The 22,706-nt window shown below is 45.8% G+C and overlaps 1 protein-coding gene across 1 annotated transcript in view; it reads left to right on the forward strand.

Annotated features, from left to right (window-relative positions):
- ITGA9 (integrin subunit alpha 9) overlaps positions 1–22,706 on the forward strand; it is a 447,293-nt gene that overhangs the window by 23,394 nt on the left and 401,193 nt on the right. The window contains exons 2-3 of the mRNA XM_040433941.1: positions 10,724–10,851; positions 14,176–14,282. Of these exons, the coding sequence (XP_040289875.1) occupies positions 10,724–10,851; positions 14,176–14,282 (235 nt within the window). The remainder of the gene's footprint in view (positions 1–10,723; positions 10,852–14,175; positions 14,283–22,706) is intronic.

Below are 22,706 nucleotides of genomic sequence, written 5' to 3' on the forward strand. Positions count from 1 at the left end.
ATTTTGTTGTCAGCACATTCAACTATGTAAAGAACAAAGTATTTCAGAAGAATATTTAATTAACTCAGATCTGTGTTCCCTTTATTTTTTTGAGCAGTGTACTATGCCTACACTTGAAGCTGTAAAAGACAGCTATGCTGCTTCTGTTCACATTCATTTCGTTTCACTTTTTGTGATGGAGGCTCGTGGAGAAATGCAAATGTGACAGCAAAGCATGGACAGTGAATTTATACCTGCCGCTGCACAGTCGAGTGTCAATGAGCGTGGGGGAGATGGGCATTGATTGAAGCTAGACATAGTCCTCCTCATCAGCATTTTAGGTAGTTGTAATGTAAAGGAGCTGTGCCACCATTATGGTGCATGGTCCATGTAGTACTTAGCAGATGGGACTTTTATCATATGACAATTTCTATGTAGTCAGATTCAGGTCAGCCACTGTACAATGAACATGAACCGTTTTACAGTCAGTAACTCAATATAGGCCCAAACATACTTATCAGAGTTGGTTATCACAGTGTGTTTCAGACTATAAGGCGCACACAGGTTTTAGGAAAACACGATATTGTATGAAACACCTTCAGTGATCAGTTATATAGGCTGCATAGTTGGCAGTGCCAATAAAACAGACTTTTATCCTTTGATCCCTACCCGCCCTGCACTTATATGCGTGCTGTGCACCAGGTGGGCTACGTATTCTGAGCGACTTCCAGTTACTCTGTTCATTTTGTCACTGCTTGGTTGTGTGGTGAGGAGAGACAGACATTCGTTACAGCACTTGGCTTTTCTTGCATGGTGTGAAGGGAGCCGAACACTGTAATAAGTGCTTGCTGACCACATAGCTTACTAGAGGCTGATCAGGGAAGTGGAAATATTAGTAAGTGTCAAGCCACATTACTGCAAACCTCTGCCTCTTTCCCTGCTCAATACTGCTAGACTCTGGTGTCAAGAGTAGTGCGGCGCCATTCTTGACTGCAGTCCCCATTTAATCTAGGACTGACAGAGCAGAAACAAAGTATGTTACCTCCTCAGCTCACATGGTGGTGCCCTCTCGGGCATTGTGGTCTTTCTTGCTGCCCCATGGGTAGCATTGCACATACTTTACATAAAGCTTTCCAGGCCTTACATCATAAAAAAAACGGACACTAGCCTGTGGTTTGCTGGCAAGTTGGTGTGCCCTGATTTTTTTTCTGCCAGCCACATGCCTAACCATCCAAAATAACAGTCCCTTTCACCCATGTAGAATACTCATCTTCTTCAAGTTTCAATCTCTTTTTGAGCGGGAGGCACACAGATGCTGTATACGTATACATTGTTTTTGTGTGTAAACCTGTCCGTTGTTAGGGGTTTGAGGTGAAAATACTTGTTTGGATAAATTTATTAAATAATTCCTGTTTGTCACAAAGTTACATGAAGGTGGACATGGTTATCAGCTGCAATCATCCGGTTGCTTGCTTCAGGAAATAGAGAGGCTTTAGGGCCGCATTTACTTTTCATGGACTGTAATCTCAGTATTTTATAGGTTGGTACTTTTTTAAAATTTTCATCTAATTACTTTCACTCTTTCGTTCGGAGCGGATCCGTCTGGTGTCTGCACAGACGGATCCGCTCCTATAATGCAAACGATGGGATCCGTTTAGAACGGATCCGTCTGCATTATCTTTCAGAGACTTTGCATTGGAAGTCAATGGGGGACGGATCCGTTTGAAATTGCACCATATTGTGTCAACTTCCAACGGATCCGTCCCCATTGACTTACATTGTTAGGCTACTTTCACACTAGCGTTCGGAGCGGATCCGTCTGATGTTTCATCAGACGGATCCGCTCCGATAATGCAGACGTTCGCATCCGTTCAGAACGGATCCGTCTGCATTAAAACTTAGAAAATTTTCTAAGTGTGAAAGTAGCCTGAGCGGATCCGTTCAAACTTTACATTGAAAGTCAATGGGGAACGGATCCGCTTGAAGATTGAGCCACATTGTGTCATCTTCAAGCGGATCCGTCCCCATTGACTTACATTGTAAGTGTGGACGGATCCGCTCGCCTCCGCACGGCCAGGCGGACACCCGAACGCTGCAAGCAGCGTTCAGCTGTCCGCCTGGCCGTGCGGAGGCGAGCGGAGGCTGAACGCCGCCAGACTGATGCAGTCTGAGCGGATCCGCATCCATTCAGACTGCATCAGGGCTGGACGGAAGCGTTCTGCTCCGCTCGTGAGCCCCTTCAAACGGAGCTCACGAGCGGACAGCAGAACGCTAGTGTGAAAGTAGCCTAAGTCTGGACGGATCCGTTTGGCTCTGCACGGCCAGGCGGACACCAGAACGCTGCAAGCTGCGTTCGGGTTTCCGCCTGCTGAGCGGAACGGAGGTCAAATGGTGCCAGACTGATGCATTCTGAGCGGATCCGCATCCACTCAGAATGCATTGGGGCTGTACGGATCCGTTCGGGGCCGCTTGTGAGAGCCTTCAAACGGAACTCACAAGTGGAACCCCGAACGCTAGTGTGAAAGTAGCTAAAAACATATTTTTGGTCTTTTCAATTCTGGTGATTTTATGAAGATATGTGCATGTAGCTTTAAGCCTAAGTGGTTATATATGTTGAACTTTTATTGTTAGGATGTGTGGTCTATAAAGCTTTCTGCTTGGGTTACACAGTTACCCACTAATATCATCCTTTCTGTCATTTTTATAAAAAATTATATTTTTGATAAAATGCTGAGTGGCATGGATATGGAAGGGGGGTAGTATTATCTTTAATTTAGTAATATAGGTTTTATTCGTACGTATTAAAACTGCGGACATTATCCAAACAGCTCTGGAAGTGAAAGGGTTTAATCTTACCAAGGTAAGCCCTTTTAAAGAATAAGCTGGCTTCTCTATCATCTGGTACTGCTGTGGCCAGCCTTGTCTTGCTGCACATTGCGCCTACTACAGGATAAATGTAGAATGACATGCCAACCATTCAAATGAATAATTGTCTATGTAATGCATGGAGAAGCCGAGTCTTACAGAACAGCTTTTCATTGTGGCTGGGAGCAGGGTCCCTATAGGACTTACTGTATGGACGCAGTATGTTGTAGTGAGAACACCTTTAAGTCACCAGTGAAATAGAATAATACTTGTATTTCTTTATTGTAACAGACAAATTCTGGTTGTAATGTGCAAAGAATTGACTATTTGGGCCTAATAATTCTGACTTGCATGTAAATCATGAAGTAGCTTGTTGGGATGAGCGAATCGACCTTTTACCGAACTCTGGTTCGGTTTCAAGGTACCACTTGGAACCCAAACCGAGTTTGGTAAAAGGTTTTTAACAGTAGAAATTAATTTCAGAAGTTATTACCTGAAGTCCCGCGAGACTTCGCGAAGTAATAACTTCGGCTCATAGGAGCCAATACATTCTAATATGGAGCTCCCGCTCTGTACAGTATTCTAACAAGGTTTTATGCGAATCGACTTCGGATGTTTCATCCAAAGTCGATTCGCTCATCCCTAGTAGCTTGTATCATGTTCCATGTCCTGACTGAGCTTTGCAGTAAATGTAGCAGAACAGTTAATAGGGCACGTGAATTTAATGGAAGGCCCTCGGACATTAATGGCAGGCGGGTGGACTTTAACTACTGCAGAATAATGATTAGGTTTGTAAACTAAAACCAGTAATAAATTGCTGAGTTATAGGAAATGAATCTTTAAGTAAGAAATGAAAAGCTGATGGCTGCATTGATTTGTGAGAGTGGAGGAGTCTGCATTTCCATTCTGCCATAGATGGATCACTATTAGAAGCTTATCATGATGACAAGACATGTCAGCAATGCTTTGCCATCTGTAAATCGCTTTTGGGAACTGTATTGGCCGTCAGCAGTGAAATCTCCATATTGGTTCTCTGGGTCCGTACACGCTTTTTGCTTAGGTTTTCCTATTTTTGGGAAGGTCGGAAGGCCTCCTTGATGTATGCCTGGCTCATTTCCATTGTATGCTTTGTTTTACATTCCAAATGCATTAAGACTGTTACAGGAATCCCCTCCAGCACAGACCTTGAAGATGTGTTTTTCCTTTTTCCTAAAAAAGCTGTTGTGAACGATCTTCTGTCTAAAGCGAGTTTACGATTTGTAATTCAAGGGTGTCTGACATTATTCCACCACTGCAGTCGTTCTCATTACTATTATTCTCACCTCTCCTGACATGTCTGTCTCAGTAAATACTTGTATTCCTCATGAAATATCAGTTTTGGAGCATCTTTTATTAGAGCTCTGCATTGTGCCATGGAGAAGAGTCCGGGCTCAACGTGAAGAGTCCTCTGCTATGTGCATATAGGTCAATCAAGCCACATAGGGTGGAGAGAAGCTGTGCAGCGGACTCTTCTCCCAGTGCCCGGACTTTTCTTCCTGTGACCGGCTCATTTTTAAAATGATGTGTTCTCTGAAATCCTGCTCTGTGTTTCAGAGTCAAACAGCTCGCGGGGATGAGGGATCCTGTGTAGGGTTGCCATGCTTCCCAGCCAAAAATGCTGGCCAAGTTTACGTGGGTAAAAAGGGGGTTGTGCTTTGTGGTGTGGCTTAACAGCAGGTGTTATTTGACACCAATGGCTTGATCATATTTTGAGTTTTGCTGCATTTCATTTCAATTAAACAAACTTTGTTCCTGTCGTTTTTTATTTAAAATGCTGCCAAAATCATGCAAATACCCCCTGTGTGAACAGGTATAATTGAATGAGCGTTTATGGAGAAGCAAATAACCACAAAGCCAGGAAAAATCTATCCCCTGCACCTGTTTCACTGCTGCCCCTGAACCGTGCAGCCCTGTGCAGGAGCCCAGTTTGCCCTGGTTTATCTAAAACTATCATTTGTGGAATGCAAACCTTTTCTATCTGTCAGAAATATGTTAGCTATTCCTTCTCTAGTCATAGTCATTATTTGTAATACTGTAGCATGTAACAGGTATCGGTTGAGAAGTAGTCTGCATGTTTTGCACTAAAGATCCAGCATAAACAGGAGGGACAGAATGAGATGAAGCTTTACTGATGTTTGTGGTGCAGCTACGCTACTAGAAAATGAGAAAGAACGCCTGAAAACTTGGTGTGATTGGGCTGAGATTGACAAAGTCTGAGGTGCTAGTGATGCCTGGTTATTAATCACACAACCAAGGAGGAGCACCATTATTTTGGGCTCTGCAGCAGGGTATATGTTGAGGTAGGATCTCATGAACACTGGGTGGCATCTCCCCTTGCTGTAATACAGGCTGCCACTCTGACTTGGTACCAGTCATACAGATGCTGGATATCCTCCTGTGCTATGTCATTCCAAGCTCTTTCAACTTGGACCAAAGTGATTGTTGAGTTCTCGAGGGGGGAGAGATCTGGCAATCAAGTTGCCCAGGGGAGCTGCGGAATACCCCAAAGAGAATGTTGTGTAGAGTAAGCAGTGTTATCTTGTTGGAATGTCTGACTAAGGCAAAAAATGCACTAGGAATGCATCCACAGGATTGTTTGGTCAGTGATCATTCAACCAAGGCTGGGCACCCTATAAATTGAGTTCTGCGGCAGGGTATATGTTAAAGGGGTTATCCAATTTCTCAAACCCCTCCCCCCCCCACACACATGTGCCGGGCCGCTCATAGGTAATATACTCTCCCTGCTCCCGGCGCCGCTCGTGGTCCCTGCACCACCGCCGCCGCTTCTCCCTGTACACAAAACATCCGGTGTCGAGCGAGAGCAGCCAATTCCAGGCGGGGATGGGGACGAGCCTCCCTAGCATCGCGGGTGACGCTAGGGAGGCTCGTCCCTGTCTCCGCCTGCCATTGGCTGCTCCCTCCCCGACACCGGATGTTTTCATCCGTGTACAGGGAGAAGTGGTGGAAGTACTGGGACCAGGAGCGGGGTAAGTATATTACCTGTGAGGGGCCTGGCACATGTGTTTTTTTTTTTAAATTGGATAACCCCTTTAAGGCATTAATGCTGGGTGGCATCTCTAGGTGTGATACAGGCTGCCACTCTGGCATGGTAAGTGTCATACAGATGGTGTATATCCTCCAGTAGTATGTCCACGATGTCCTGGCCGTGACACCTGATGTTGGTCCTGTGTGTCTTTGCACTATGCTCGGTGGCAGTAGGTGCTCCCCAGTCCACCTTCAAACTCTGATGCAGCCATGAATGGCACAGAGTAGTGTTCAGTGATGAAAGCAGGATCTGCCTGGTCGTATCAGAGTTTGCAGGAGGGCTGCAGAGCACCTACTGCCATCGTGCATAATGGGCTCATTGATGCAGGCAATTGGTCTGTTCATGTTGCGTGCTGTGTTTTTAGGCGGGTCATATGGCTATTAGATTTTTTGTCACGTCGTTTGGAAACTAGTAATACTACATTTACATAAGTTGGATCCATCCGGCAGGCATTTTTTTAAGCAAGAGGGAGCTGATCCCCTTCCTTATAAATGTTAATTTATCACACAACCCGTCTATTTCACTGAAGGGATCCTCTCCTGTTTGGATGTGGATGCTACATAGCCTGACAATGCACCCATGTGAATAATCTGCCCTTATAGACAAGCATTTACTTTAATCTAGTAGACTGCTAAAACAGCACTAATGACACACTGATAGTGAGAGCACAGTGAAAACTATGGCTACATTCACACAATAGTAAAAAAAACGGCAGTTAAAAACAGTAAAATGGTCCGTTTTAATGGGCGTTTTTTCACTGATCACTTTTTGATAAACGCCATTAAATTGGACATGTCCTATTTTTTGGACGGCTGTTATTCACGGGCTGTAAAAAAAAACTGCTGTGCGAATAACCCCATACGCTGCCATTGTTACTGTACCATCGTGTGACGGCAGTGTGAATGTAGCCCACAACCTGTAGCGTAGAATTGAATATTAGTATACTATATGTTGTCGCCATGTTACAATAAGACTAGACATGAATACAGCTTATGTATGATCTGTGGGAATCACATATTAAAATGTACTACTATCTACTATGCGATATTTAAATGGGAAACGTCAAATTTACATTATGTATAACTGCCTACTTTTCCATAGTTGGAATTATGGAAGTATCTGAAGATCTACGGAGGAAAGCTGTAGTATAAACAGATACATACGTCTTCTCTCCTGGATCAGCTAACACTAGGGACTGATCTGCCTATTACATTGAGATTACAATACAGGAAGGAATGATAGGAGGGAAATGTCATATTAAGTGGGGCTGTTTTTCTTGTCTCCTCTGAAAAGTGGAATTGATAGCACAGATTAAGGCCTCATTCCTATGTCCTTTTGCCTGTGGAGCATCCCCCGGTGTTTTGTCTCTATAACAGGGTCCAGGGTTTGGAGGAACATCTCCAAATTTTCCTTAAGTCTTTGGAATTTCTGGATTTCTTTGAAGTCACTTTCTAGCGGGACAGGTATAACATTGCAAAACTTTGACACTTAGGATTTATAGAGATTTGACGTGGTCATTGTATCGAATGGTTTGTTCCAAGACAGAAATGGTTAAGAATATCCAACCTAATCTATTTTTGGCGAGATATAATCTGGTAACAAACTGGTATTCTTCTAATCTTTTACAATGATATTCTGCAGTACTCGGGTTTTCAGCATTTAATATCCAGTATGAGTTGAACCGCAAGTCCATAAAGGAGTAATTAGATGTAAATGGTCTGCAGGCTCCATAAGCTATGTAATACTATTAAACTAAAGGTTCGAATTAAGTTTGTATGTTCTCCACGTGCCCATTGTGGACAGTGTGATGCTAATGTCTGTAAAGTGCTGCGGAATATAGTAGTGCTATATAAGTACATACAATATACAAAGTAGCACCCCGACTGTCCTCAACATGCCGGATCCTTTGTTCCCACAAGAAGTAAGCCACTGCCCGCTGTTTATTTCCTTTGTTCCTTTGAAAGTCAGGAGAAATAGCTGTCAACCAAAGGAACATTCAGCTGAGAATTATTTCATAACCAGATCAACACCACCTCATTGCAGGACAATTAATTATTGAGAACCATAAAAAGGGTTTTCCGAGACTTTAGAACAGATGACCTACCCTCTGGATAGGTCATCAGTATCTGATTGGTGGGGGGGTCTGACACCCGGGACCCCCGCTGATCAGCTGTTTGAGAAGGTAGCGGTAATCACAGTAGTGCCAATGGCTTCTCACAGTTTCCCTAGGCCAGTGACGTCACGTTCATCCGCTATAAAATGTATGGCACTGTGCTTGGTGAGCACGGAGAAGGCCGCAACGCTCTCAGGAGCACCAGTGCCTTCTGAAACATCTGATCGGCAGGGATCCCCTGTGTCAGACCCCCACCAATCAGAGGATAGGTCATCAGTTCTAAAGCCTTGGAGAATCCTTTTAAATAAAGGTACTGTAAATCTGGCATGTGATAATTCAGAGATTTGGACAGTCCAGCATGTAGAACAGTGGAGAGAATCACTTGTTGGATTCTGCTGATAAAAAGTAATAGTTCCAGGTTTTTAGTAGCCTTTCATTGTGGGCTGCCTTTATTTGGCCTCTCTAGTAACAATTAAATGCTCTATACTTTTCTATAATCTCCAGTTATGTAGACTAGCTGATGAATTGTTAGTTCCAACATGAAGAGTTTAGTGCAGTTTTATGTGCAAGATGCAGAATTATTAGTCTTTCCTTTATGGTTTGCCTTCTTTTTGTTCTAATACCTTTATATCTGCACCAAAAACTGTATGTGCGACTTCTGCCTAAAACAGTTAAGGGGATACCACACATGGCACGCCAGGTGCAGATGAGGTTGAAGACCTCTGCTGTAAAAAACGCCAGGGATGGGCAGTTTTTTCTGTTGGCTTTACTGCCCAGATTGTGTGCCAGTGTTAAAAGCCACGGGTAAAATGTGTAGCATAAATTGACGCTGCGGATTGAAAACCTGTAGCACAAGTCAGTTTATGCTGCAGGTTTTCTCCGCAACAAGTGGTTGAGATTTCTTAAAATCTCATCTAATTTGCTGCTCCCGTACAATGCTAACCACTGAGGCCACTAGTTGGGGATAATTTTCTCCCTGGAAAACCCCTTTAAACTAAACTGTATACCGGTAATCATATTGTTATTGCAGTTTATTAATATACAACTTTGTTTGGCTTCACCTTAAAGGGAACCTGTCACCAGGATTTTGTGTATGGAGCTGAGGACATGGGTTGCTAGATGGCCGCTAGCACATCCGCAATACCCAGTCGCCATAGCTCTGTGTGCTTTTATTGTGTAAAAAAAACGATTTGATACATATGCAAATTAACCTAAGATGAGTCCTGTCCCTGAGAGAAGTCCAGCGTGAAGGAGCCCAGCACCGCGCATCCTCCGAATCTCCTCCTTGCTCCCCGACGTCAGAAACCTAGAGCACTGTAATCTCGCGATGCACGAGCCATCGCATGCGCAGTTCCTTCCCTGAGGCTGATGCCAGCACAGGGAAGGAACACTATGACGACACTGCACATGCGCTAGCTCGCGCATCGCGAGATTACGGCGCTCTAGCTTTCTGACGTCGGGGAGCAAGGAGGAGATTCGGAGGATGCGGGCGGTGCTGGGCTCCTTCACGCTGGACTTCTCTCAGGGACAGGACTCATCTCAGGTTAATTTGCATATGTATCAAATCGTTTTTTTTACACAATAAAAGCACACAGAGCTATGGGGACTGGGTATTGCGGATGTTCTAGCAGCCATCTAGCAACCCATGTCCTCAGCTCTATACCCAAAATCCAGGTGACAGGTTTCCTTTAAATCCTCTTTTATGTATTAGCTCTATGTTTCCCTCATATTAAGGCCTCATGCACACGGCCGTTGTGCGGCCGTTCCGTGCATTGGGGACCGCAATATAAAGTGAATAACTCCGCATCCATGATGAGGGGTGCACACGGCCGGTGGCCGTGGATTGCCGACACGCCGTTTGCGGGCCACACAACGGATGTTCATACACATGCATGTTTCTCTTCTGTAAAGGCTAATACTACTGGAAAGTTATGCATCATGTCCATAGGGCCATATAAAATGACCAGCAATGTAGTATCTGTACACATGTGCCCTATCAAGTAGAACATGTGCTCCAGACCAAGGAACGACAGACCTGTTTGGGACTGACTCCACCAGACTCACCACAGTCAAATGTGCAGCAGAGTCCAAGACATCAGAGCTTTATTTCAGGGCACAGATAAAACATCAGAGTTTCATCGCACAGGCCCCCATCCAGTCACTTCCATGCTTCAGACAAGACTTCATGTTGATGTTTCACAAATGCAAAAATTTAAGGGGTTGTCAGAGATCTTGATATTGATGACCTCTTTTTAGGATAGGTCATCAATATCAGATCGGTCCAACTCCTGGCACCCTGGCGATCAGCTCTTTGAAGAGAACGCAGAGCTCCAGTGAGTGCTATGGCCTCTTCTTGAGCCAGTGATGTTTCATTCATCAGTCACGTGGACTAGGTGCACCTCAGTCACATTCAAGTAAATGGGGTTGAGCTGTAATACCAACCACTACCACTATACAATGTACGGTGCTGCACTCGCTAAGCTGCACCGAATAGCCTTGGCCTCCTCAAACAGCTGATCGGCGAGGTTTTCGGGTGTTGGACCTGATATTGAGGACCTATCCTGATGAGAAGTCATTAACATCAGAATCTCGGAAAACCCTTTAAGTAATGAAGGAAATTTGATTTTTATATTTCTTTTAACCAAATCTGTATATTTACTTTTTTTTGCTTTCATTTTTAGGATACTTGTTGGAGCCCCAAAAGCAGATTCTAAATTTAGTTCAGTGTTAAAAGCTCCTGGTGCAGTTTTTAAATGTAGAGTTCACAGCAATCCAGACAAGACGTGTACAGAGCTGAATCTGGGAAGAGGTGAGTTACATGAAAGAACTTGCAGGTATTTTCACGTTGTCGGAGTGATTGTAGATTTTACATTTTCTTTTGAATGGATTCTGAATATAAAGGGGTTGTCCCATCTGGAACCTTCTCCTTAGATCGAAGCCACCCCAAGAATCAGTTGACTAGCCCTGCAGGGGACCTTCAGCTATGATGTTCATCTGTCCTAACATGACATATTAAAAAGGGATTTTCAAATGGGACAATCATGTTAAATGGATGGATAGATGGAAGTATACAGTAAATTGATATTTCAGAAATAGACATGTACAGTCATATACACAAAAGTAAGGGCACCATGTAAAGTATTTTATTTGGATACATTGATATTTGATTTTTCTTTCTATAATATATGTTAGCAGTAATGCAGCGAACAAACACATTCCTCATTCAGATCTATGGAAAAGATTTGCAACTATTCTCCACACTATCATTTCCATCATGGATACTGCAAAATCAGAAGCTGTGAACACAGCCTGTGCTTTGAATGGCACATGGTTCCATTTGTAAATGTCAAGGTTTTTAAAGGGAGTCTGTCAGATGATTTATTCCTACCAGACGCCTCCCAGCACTTGGTAGGGCCCAGTCTCACACCAGACGCCTCCCAGCACTTGGTAGGGCCCAGTCTCACACCAGACGCCTCCCAGCACTTGGTAGGGGCCAGTCTCACACCAGATGCCTCCCAGCACTTGGTAGGGCCCAGTCTCACACCAGACGCCTCCCAGCACTTGGTAGGGCCCAGTCTCACACCAGACGCCTCCCAGCATTTGGTAGGGCCCAGTCTCACACCAGACGCCTCCCAGCACCTGGTAGGGCCCAGTCTCACACCAGACGCCTCCCAGCACTTGGTAGGGCCCAGTCTCACACCAGACGCCTCCCAGCACTTGGTAGGGCCCAGTCTCACACCAGACGCCTCCCAGCACTTGGTAGGGCCCAGTCTCACACCAGACGCCTCCCAGCACTTGGTAGGGCCCAGTCTCACACCAGACGTCTCCCAGCACTTGGTAGGGCCCAGTCTCACACCAGACGCCTCCCAGCACTTGGTAGGGCCCAGTCTCACACCAGACGCCTCCCAGCACTTGGTAGGGCCCAGTCTCACACCAGACGCCTCCCAGCACTTGGTAGGGCCCAGTCTCACACCAGACGCCTCCCAGCACTTGGTAGGGCCCAGTCTCACACCAGACGCCTCCCAGCACTTGGTAGGGCCCAGTCTCACACCAGACGCCTCCCAGCACTTGGTAGGGCCCAGTCTCACACCAGACGCCTCCCAGCACTTGGTAGGGCCCAGTCTCACACCAGACGCCTCCCAGCACTTGGTAGGGCCCAGTCTCACACCAGACGCCTCCCAGCACTTGGTAGGGCCCAGTCTCACACCAGACGCCTCCCAGCACTTGGTAGGGCCCAGTCTCACACCAGACGCCTCCCAGCACTTGGTAGGGCCCAGTCTCACACCAGACGCCTCCCAGCACTTGGTAGGGCCCAGTCTCACACCAGACGCCTCCCAGCACTTGGTAGGGCCCAGTCTCACACCAGACGCCTCCCAGCACTTGGTAGGGCCCAGTCTCACACCAGACGCCTCCCAGCACTTGGTAGGGCCCAGTCTCACACCAGACGCCTCCCAGCACTTGGTAGGGCCCAGTCTCACACCAGACGCCTCCCAGCACTTGGTAGGGCCCAGTCTCACACCAGACGCCTCCCAGCACTTGGTAGGGCCCAGTCTCACACCAGACGCCTCCCAGCACTTGGTAGGGCCCAGTCTCACACCAGACGCCTCCCAGCACTTGGTAGGGCCCAGTCTCACACCAGACGCCTCCCAGCACTTGGTAGGGCCCAGTCTCACACCAGACGCCTCCCAGCACTTGGTAGGGCCCAGTCTCACACCAGACGCCTCCCAGCACTTGGTAGGGCCCAGTCTCACACCAGACGCCTCCCAGCACTTGGTAGGGCCCAGTCTCACACCAGACGCCTCCCAGCACTTGGTAGGGCCCAGTCTCACACCAGACGCCTCCCAGCACTTGGTAGGGCCCAGTCTCACACCAGACGCCTCCCAGCACTTGGTAGGGCCCAGTCTCACACCAGACGCCTCCCAGCACTTGGTAGGGCCCAGTCTCACACCAGACGCCTCCCAGCACTTGGTAGGGCCCAGTCTCACACCAGACGCCTCCCAGCACTTGGTAGGGCCCAGTCTCACACCAGACGCCTCCCAGCACTTGGTAGGGCCCAGTCTCACACCAGACGCCTCCCAGCACTTGGTAGGGCCCAGTCTCACACCAGACGCCTCCCAGCACTTGGTAGGGCCCAGTCTCACACCAGACGCCTCCCAGCACTTGGTAGGGCCCAGTCTCACACCAGACGCCTCCCAGCACTTGGTAGGGCCCAGTCTCACACCAGACGCCTCCCAGCACTTGGTAGGGCCCAGTCTCACACCAGACGCCTCCCAGCACTTGGTAGGGCCCAGTCTCACACCAGACGCCTCCCAGCACTTGGTAGGGCCCAGTCTCACACCAGACGCCTCCCAGCACTTGGTAGGGCCCAGTCTCACACCAGACGCCTCCCAGCACTTGGTAGGGCCCAGTCTCACACCAGACGCCTCCCAGCACTTGGTAGTGCCCAGTCTCACACCAGACTCCTCCCAGCACTTGGTAGGGCCCAGTCTCACACCAGACGCCTCCCAGCACTTGGTAGGGCCCAGTCTCACACCAGACGCCTCCCAGCACTTGGTAGGGCCCAGTCTCACACCAGACGCCTCCCAGCACTTGGTAGGGCCCAGTCTCACACCAGACGCCTCCCAGCACTTGGTAGGGCCCAGTCTCACACCAGACGCCTCCCAGCACTTAGTAAAGCCCAGTGTCACCATCATTTTTATTGAAATCTTACATATGCAACATTCATGCGTGCACTAGGCAGAAAACAAGCTGCACATATGCAGGATTTCAGTGAAGGCTACAATGACATTGGAAATACAACCACTGTCAATCGGGGGAGGTGATAGGCTTGAACTGAAATTGAGACCCGGAGCACTTGAGGGGAATAGAACCGGCCTCATGGCACTTCCAACTTAATTTGCCTAATGGATAAAAGTTGATTTTGTCGCAAATGCTATGAATGGCAAAAAATTTCCATATCCATGATGCTAAATTCCCTGCCAAGCACTAGGAGGTTTTAACATGAGGGGAGGACACTTGAAGTTACTCCTAAAAGCAAATCCTTAACACAAAGGTCGTCTTTGAAGATTTGGTTTTAGGGACCATGCTGTACCTTCCAGAGAGTGGATTCATCTCTCTCACCTTCTCCTTTCAGGAAACAGTCGAGGGATTTACTGTGGAAAGACATGTAAAGAGGACAGAGATGAAGAGTGGATGGGAGTTACATTGGCAAGGCAATCAAAGCCTGATGGCAGTGTTCTGGTAAATTCTCTCTCTCTATATATATATATATATATATATATATATATATATATCTATCTATATATATGACTATACATTGCAGTCTATGTGGTGTTGTTCATACTTCATGCCTTACTTCTTGTACTGAAGTAAATGATCATGGCATCTTGCATTGTGGGGGCAGCATGATGATGCTACACAGTGAGGTGCCACAGAGGTCAGGAGCACCATATTATAACTCTGCCTAGGGCCATGTGTTTTTTTCAGCCTGACCAGACCAGATCTTCAGTTACCTACATTTCACATGATAAAAAATAATCATGTCCGCATTTTCTTTAGGAAATGGAATGCGATTTGGTGAATGGCCTCTTTGTTACTGAATAGGAATATTGTGGCCCTGTTGGGTCATTGCAAAGTACAGACAGAAAAAGGTCTCAAGATGAACAAACTATTTTGTTGGATGGTAATTATAGGTCATCAAAGAAGAAAACTCTGGGTTAATAATTCATCTTTAAAGTAGACCTCGTATTTTAGCTCTCTTATAAAATCATAGAACTATGTCAACATTAATAAGGGGTCTGTGGGTGATTGCTAGAAGGAAGCCCCCCTCTTCCCCAATACCATGCCTATTTGGCTCTTAGCTTAGTACTGGATCTTTGAGTTAAGGTTGATGGTGCAGTAGGGATGCATGGGACTGTAATGTTAATGTGCTGCAAATCTACCTTTTTAAGATATAGTCCACTTTACTTCCATTTGGGTTAGAAACAGGAGGCTCTGCAACATCTCTTCACCCAGCAGCTGTCATTCGATATTGCCTGGTACAATTTCATCAGCATCTGCTATCAATCCACTTCCTGTGGAGGCTGCTAGATCCTTTGTTTTTCTCCTCCTTCCTTCCCCAGATAAGACATGCTAAAATTTTCTTACAGCTACAGTATGATTTTGTGAGTTTGGGTCAGTTAAACTCTGTCAGGCTGTGATACATGCCAGTAATATGGACATTGAAATGTCCAGAGTAGGCTCATGTAAATAGCCTGTTAGTTTTATGTGTACTATTATAGCAAAGTCTTTTATCCTCTTAAAGGGGTGATCCCTTGATTAATGTAAAAAATGAAATTCAGACATCAAATAGTAAATGACAACCACTTTCTTACAAAGTTTGATCCAGAGATTTTCCCATTCATTGCTACAGCTGGTGGCATTTAAAGGATGGAGCCGACCACGTGCGACCACCCCAGCAAGGTGGACAGAGAGATAAGCAAAAGAACAAACAGCAAGTGGCGCTATACAGATACATTTTATTGAATAACTAAGTGGCTACAATATATGTTTAATTTATTACATGCAGTTACAAAAACATTTCAGATCCAGGTGCTGATTTTAATTTTTTTTAAATATTTTTCATGGGAAAATCCCTTTAAATAACATTTTCAGATTAGTACTGCAGTTCAGATATTGAGGATGTTTTTCCACAATGAACGGACAAAGGGATTTTGAAAATAGATTTATACCATGCAGTGTGGTGCATTTAATAATTTTTCACATTTAGCATGTGTGCCAGAGAAGCTCCTGACGTACATGTTAAGCATGCCGAGAGTTCCCCATGCACCTGATGTATGTCAAATCAGTGTCTTTTTGGCATATGCTAGGCTGATATGTGCTGGATGGCAAAGGATACTCTACTAGCATTCCTTAGTATACATTCTTAAATAGGAGTCAATGAGCAACGTTTGCCACTGTATACCTGTATTAAACTATATTCCACCAGAGGTAACAAAGTAACATAGTTTAAAAGGCTGAAAAAAGACATCTTTCCATCCAGTTCAGCCTGTTATCCTGCAAGGTATTGTCGGAGAATATGGTACTCTCATCGAAAAGTTGGACGTGATTTATGAAAATGTCTCGATAACACTCTGTCCAATGGGATTGTATGTACCTACTTCTTTATCCTTTGATGGGGTCTTTTTTTTATTTCTGTATATTGAAAAATTGTTAATAAAAACTATCTGATTAAAAAAAAATTAGAATATGGTACTCTCAAAGTATACCTCCAATGTAGCCATGAAACGGATGTGTGAGAGGTTGCTTTTTTACAGCAAAAATAGTGCTGCAGATGACCCTAAAATACTGGAAAACCAGGAAGCAGACTGTTAGGCCTCTTTCACACGGGCGTCGCGTGTGAGTGCCGGATAAGATGCGGGTGCGTCGCAGGAAAATGCGTGTTTTTTCCACGCGAGTGCAAAGCGTTTTAATAATAAATGTCCAGCTGAGTCAATAAACAATTTATAGAGAGGTCATAAAGTGTAAAGAGTTCCAGCAGAGTTGACCCTTTAAAACATAACTTTTACAAAATTAGGCCTCTTTCACACGACCGTTGTGTGCACCCGTGGCCTTTGTGCCGTTTTCCGTTTTTTTTCGCGGACCCCATGACTTTCAATGGGTCCGTGGAAAAAACGGAAAATGCACCGTTTTGCAGCCGCATCCGAGATCCGTGTTTCCTGGCCGTGAAAAAAATATGACCTGTCCTATTTTTTTCACGGCCAACGGTTCACGGACCCATTCAAGTCAATGGGTCCGTGAAAGAACACGGATGCACACAAGATTGGCATCCGTGTCCGTGATCCGTGGCCGTAGGTTACTTTTTATACAGACGGATCCGAAGATCCGTCTGCATAAAAGCTTTTTCATAGCTGAGTTTTCACTTCGTGAAAACTCAGAACCGACAGTATATTCTAACACAGAAGCGTTCCCATGGTGATGGGGACGCTTCTAGTTAGAATACACTACAAACTGTGTACAAGACTGCCCCCTGCTGCCCCGTGCGGCACCTGAATGGGTTAATTGTACTATCATATCCCCCTGTAAGAGATCAGGGCTGCCAGGCAGCAGGGGGCAGACCCTCCCCCCCTCCCCAGTTTGAATATCATTGGTGGCCAGTGCGGCCCCCCCCCTCCCTCTATTGTAATTATTCGTTGGTGGCACAGTGTGCGCCCCCCCTCCCTCCCTCTATTGTAATAATTCGTTGGTGGCACAGTGTGCGCCCCCCATCGGCCCCCCCTCCCTCTATATCATTAACAACATTGTTGGCCAGTGTGCGGCCTCCCATCTCCCCCCCCCCCCATCATTGGTGGCAGCGGAGTTCCGATCGGAGTCCCAGTTTAATCGCTGGGGCTCCAATCGGTAACCATGGCAACCAGGACGCTACTACAGTCCTGGTTGCCATGGTTACTTAGCAATAGTACAATAGTAGAAGATTCATACTTACCTGCTGCTGGCTGCTGCTGCGATGTTCGTGTCCGGCCGGGAGCTCAACCTACTGGTAAGTGACAGGGTCTGTGCCGCGCATTGCTAAAGTAGGAGGAGCTCCCGGCCGGACACGAACATCGCAGCTCCCAGGTAAGTATGAATCTTTTACTATTGTACTATTGCTAGTAACCCGCTGCCACCAATGATCGGGGGGGGGGGGGGGGGGATGGGAGGCCGCACACTGGCCACCAATGTTGTTAATGCTATAGAGGGAGGGGGGGCCGATGGGGGGCGCACACTGTGCCACCGACGATTTATTACAATAGAGGGAGGAAGGGGGGGGGGCCGCACTGGCCACCAATGATATTCAAACTGGGGAGGGGGGGGGGGTCTGCCCCCTGCTGCCTGGCAGCCCTGATCTCTTACAGGGGGATATGATAGTACAGTTAACCCCTTCAGGTGCGGCACCTGAGGGGTTAATTGTGCTGATCACGGCCCCCTGTAAGAGATCGGATACTGCTAGGCAGCAGGGGGCAGTCATGTACACAGTTTGTAGTATATTCTAACTAGAAGCGTCCCCATCACCATGGGAACGCCTCTGTGTTAGAATATACTGTCGGAAATGAGGTTTCACGATCTAACTCATATCCGAGAGTATATTCTAACATAGAGGCGTTCCCATGGTGATGGGGACGCTTCAAGTTAAAATATACCATCGGATTGGAGAAAACTCCGATCCGATGGTATAAAAGGGACTCCAGACTTTACATTGAAAGTCAATGGGGACGGATCCGTTTGAAATGGCACCATATTGTGTCAACGTCAAACGGATCCGTCCCCATTGACTTGCATTGTAATTCAGGACAGATCCGTTTGGCTCCGCACGGCCAGGCGGACACCATAACGACTTTTTTTTCATGTCCGAGGATCCTCCAAAAATCAAGGAAGACCGACGGACGAAAAAACGGTCACGGATCACGGAAAAACGGGACCCCGTTTTGCGGACCGTGAAAATATACTGTCGTGTGCAATAAGCCTTATTCTGATAAAATTACACCACCTTCGTGATTCACCAGTGAACAAATTGTGAAACAAATAATATAGAATGCTAAAAACTGTTTACACGGGATAACTAACCAATGATATGGCTATAGAGGTTTGGTGTACACAGGGCAGTATTCGGGGGAGTGCTTAAAAATCTAGCCTGTCCCTGCACTCGCCCTGAATCAATTCTCAGCCCATCTGGAGGCATAGGAGGTTACCGGAACGCCAGAGAAATCCTTTTGGATACAGTATCTGCCTTTATCTAAATGGGCTTCTGACCAATTTGATTGTCCAGGACTTTAAGTGGGATATATCTAATGGTCCGCTTGGTCCCATTCACATATCAGCATCTGCGTGTCCGGTCCTATGTCCTCCATATGTATCATAAGTATATCTAAATTATCTCTTTATGTAACGGTTTACCCATGACTGTCTTCTGACCCCCTGATGAACCTAGTAGTAGGGGAAACGCGTCGGGGTATTGATGAGAATTAGCCTGGGAACGTATTGCCATCATGACGTTTCTTCTGGGCTTCTCGTAATGGTGTTGTAGGATTTATCCTTTCCTCTGCACCTATATATTTGTTTCAGTTTTCTATGGGCTGTGGTTTATACAGGTATCAATTAACTGTAACATAGTAACATAGTAACAAAGTACATAAGGCCGAAAAAAGACATTTGTCCATCCAGTTCGGCCTGTTATCCAGCAAGTTGATCCAGGGGAAGGCAAAAACCCTGTGAGGTAGAAGCCAATTTTCTCCACTTTAGGGGAATAAAAAATTCCTTCCCGACTCCAATCAGGCAATCAGAATAACTCCCTGGATCAACGACCCCTCTCTAGTAGCTATAGCCTGTAATATTATTACGCTCCAGAAATACATCCAGGCCCCTCTTGAATTCCTTTATTGTACTCACCATCACCACCTCCTCAGGCAGAGAGTTCCATAGTCTCACTGCTCTTACCGTAAAGAATCCTTTTCTATGTTTGTGTACAAACCTTCTTTCCTCCAGATGCAGAGGATGTCCCCTCGTCACAGTCACAGTCCTGGGGATAAATAGCTGATGGGATAGATCTCTGTACTGACCCCTGATATATTTATACATATTAATTAGATCTCCCCTCAGTCGTCTTTTTTCTAAAGTGAATAACCCTAATTTTGATAATCTTTCAAGGTACTGTAGTTGCCCCATTCCAGTTATTACTTTAGTTGCCCTCCTCTGGACCTTCTCCAGCTCTGCTATGTCTGCCTTGTTTACAGGAGCCCAGAACTGTACACAGTACTGCATGTGTGGTCTGACTAGCGATTTGTAAAGTGGTAGGACTATGTTCATATCACGGGCATCTATGCCCCTTCTGATGCAACCCATTATCTTGTTGGCCTTGGCAGCAGCTGCCTGACACTGGTTTTTGCTGCTTAGTTTGCTGTTTATTAAAATTCCTAGATCCTTTTCCATGTCAGTGTTACCGAGTGTTTTACCATTTAGTATGTACGGGTGACTTGCATTTTTCCTTCCCATGTGCATAACTTTACATTTATCAGTGTTAAACCTCATCTGCCACTTATCTGCCCAAGCCTCCAATCTATCCAGATCCCTCTGTAGTAGTATACTGTCCTCTTCTGTGTAAATTACGTTACACAGTTTAGTGTCATCTGCGAAAATTGATACTTTACTATGCAAGCCTTCTACAAGATCATTAATAAATATATTGAAGAGAATAGGGCCCAATACTGACCCCTGAGGTACTCCACTAGTGACAGTGACCCAATCTGAGTGTGTACCGTTAATAACCACCCTCTGTTTTCTATCACTCAGCCAGTTACTTACCCACATACAGACGTTTTCTCCCAGTCCGAGCATTCTCATTTTATATACTAACCTTTTATGTGGTACAGTGTCAAATGCTTTGGAGAAGTCCAGATATACGACATCCATTGATTCACCGCTGTCAAGTCTAGAACTTACCTCCTCATAGAAACTGATTAAATTAGTCTGACGTGACCGATCCCTTACGAAGCCATGCTCATATGGCGTTATTTGCTTATTTCCGTTGAGATGCTCTAATATAGCATCTCTCAGAAAACCTTCAAACAGTTTACCCACAACAGATGTTAAACTTACCGGCCTATAGTTTCCAGGCTCTGTTTTTGGCCCCTTTTTGAATATTGGCACCACATTGGCACTGTGACACAGTAAACATCCGTTGTTTATACGGGGCACCCAGGTATTGCTTACTGAGAGGAGGGTATACGTAGGGCAGTCAGTCCAGGAACGAGGACAGGGAGTCTCCACCATCAGGGGACGTCCCTGGGCTGAGGATTGATTCAGGGCGAGTGCAGGGACAGGCTAGATTTTTAAAGGGTTTCTGTCACCCCATTAAACCGTTTTTTTTTTTTCTTTACTAATAATCCCTATAGTGCGATCTCATGATACATAAGCAAATTAATCATTTTGGTTCAGTAGAATTTGCTAAAAATCGATTTTTAAAATATGCTAATTACCTTGCTACCAGCAAGTAGGGCGGCTACTTGCTGGTAGCAGCCGCATCCTCCGATGGTAATGACGCCCCCTCGGCATGCTGATTGACAGGGCCAGGGAAGGGAATCGTTCTCTGCTGGCGCTGTTAGAATTTGAAATCTCGCGCCTGCGCCGTACCTGTCTTCAATCGGCGCAGGCGCACTGAGAGGCGGCCGCTCTCTCGACCGCTCCATCCTCAATGCGCCTGCGTCGATGACGTCATCAAGTACACCCGGAAGAGATTTATTATTAATAATCGTTGGTGGTATAGTGTTAATAACTGTCATTTTAATAAAATTATTTATTCCCATTTCGTTGGTAGTTTTTGTGGCAGCATGCTTATTATGTACATACTTACCTGATTCGAGCATCCAGCGACGTCACCAGACTCTCCGCCTCCTTCCAGCGATGCCGGCGTCTTCTCTTCCGGGTGTACTTGATGACGTCATCGACGCAGGCGCATTGAGGATGGAGCGGTCGAGCGAGCGGCCGCCTCTCAGTGCGCCTGCGCCGATTGAAGACAGGTACGGCGCAGGCGCGAGATTTCAAATTCTAACAGCGCCAGCAGAGAACGATTCCCTTCCCTGGCCCTGTCAATCAGCATGCCGAGGGGGCGTCATTACCATCGGAGGATGCGGCTGCTACCAGCAAGTAGCCGCCCTACTTGCTGGTAGCAAGGTAATTAGCATATTTTAAAAATCGATTTTTAGCAAATTCTACTGAACCAAAATGATTAATTTGCTTATGTATCATGAGATCGCACTATAGGGATTATTAGTAAAGAAAAAAAAAAAAAACGGTTTAATGTGGTGACAGAAACCCTTTAAGCACTCCCCCGAATACTGCCCTGTGTACACCAAACCTCTGTAGCCTTATCATTGGTTAGTTATCCCGTGTAAACAGTTTTTATCGTTCTATATTATTTGTTTCAGAATTTGTTCACTGGTGAATCACGAACGTGGTGTAATTTTATCAGAATAATTTAGTAAAAGTTATGTTTTAAAGTGTCAACTCTGCTGGAACTCCCCAAAGCGTTTTAATGCGTTTTGTAGGCGCGTGAGAAAAATCGGCATGTTTGGTACCCAGACCCGAACCCGGACTTCTTCACAGAAGTTCGGGTTTGGGTTAGGTGTTGTGTAGATTTTATTATTTTCCCTTATAGCATGCTTATAAGGGAAAATAATAGCATTCTTAATACAGAATGCTTAGTAAAATAGGGATGGTGGAGTTAAAAAAAAAATTAAAATAATTTAACTCACCTCATCCACTTATTCGCGCACATGGATCATGTGACGGACCATGTGATGAGCACAGTGACGTCACCACAGGTCCTTTTCCTCCTGGTCATCAAAGAAGAAGACAGAAGAGAAGCTGGGCTGCGCGAACAAGTGGATGAGGTGAGTTTTATTATTATTATTATTTTTTTAACTCCTCCATCCCTATTGTACTATGCATTCTGTATTAAGAATGCTATTATTTTCCCTTATAACCATGTTATAAGGGAAAATAATAATCATCGGGTCCCCATCCCGATCATCTCCTAGCAACCATGCGTGAAAATCGCATCGCATCCGCACTTGCTTGCGGATGCTATGCGATTTTCACGCAGCCCTATTCACTTCTAAGGGGCCTGCGTTG

Source organism: Bufo bufo, chromosome 5, assembly GCF_905171765.1.
Source record: "Bufo bufo chromosome 5, aBufBuf1.1, whole genome shotgun sequence".
In the NCBI taxonomy this organism is placed as follows: Eukaryota; Metazoa; Chordata; class Amphibia; order Anura; family Bufonidae; genus Bufo; species Bufo bufo.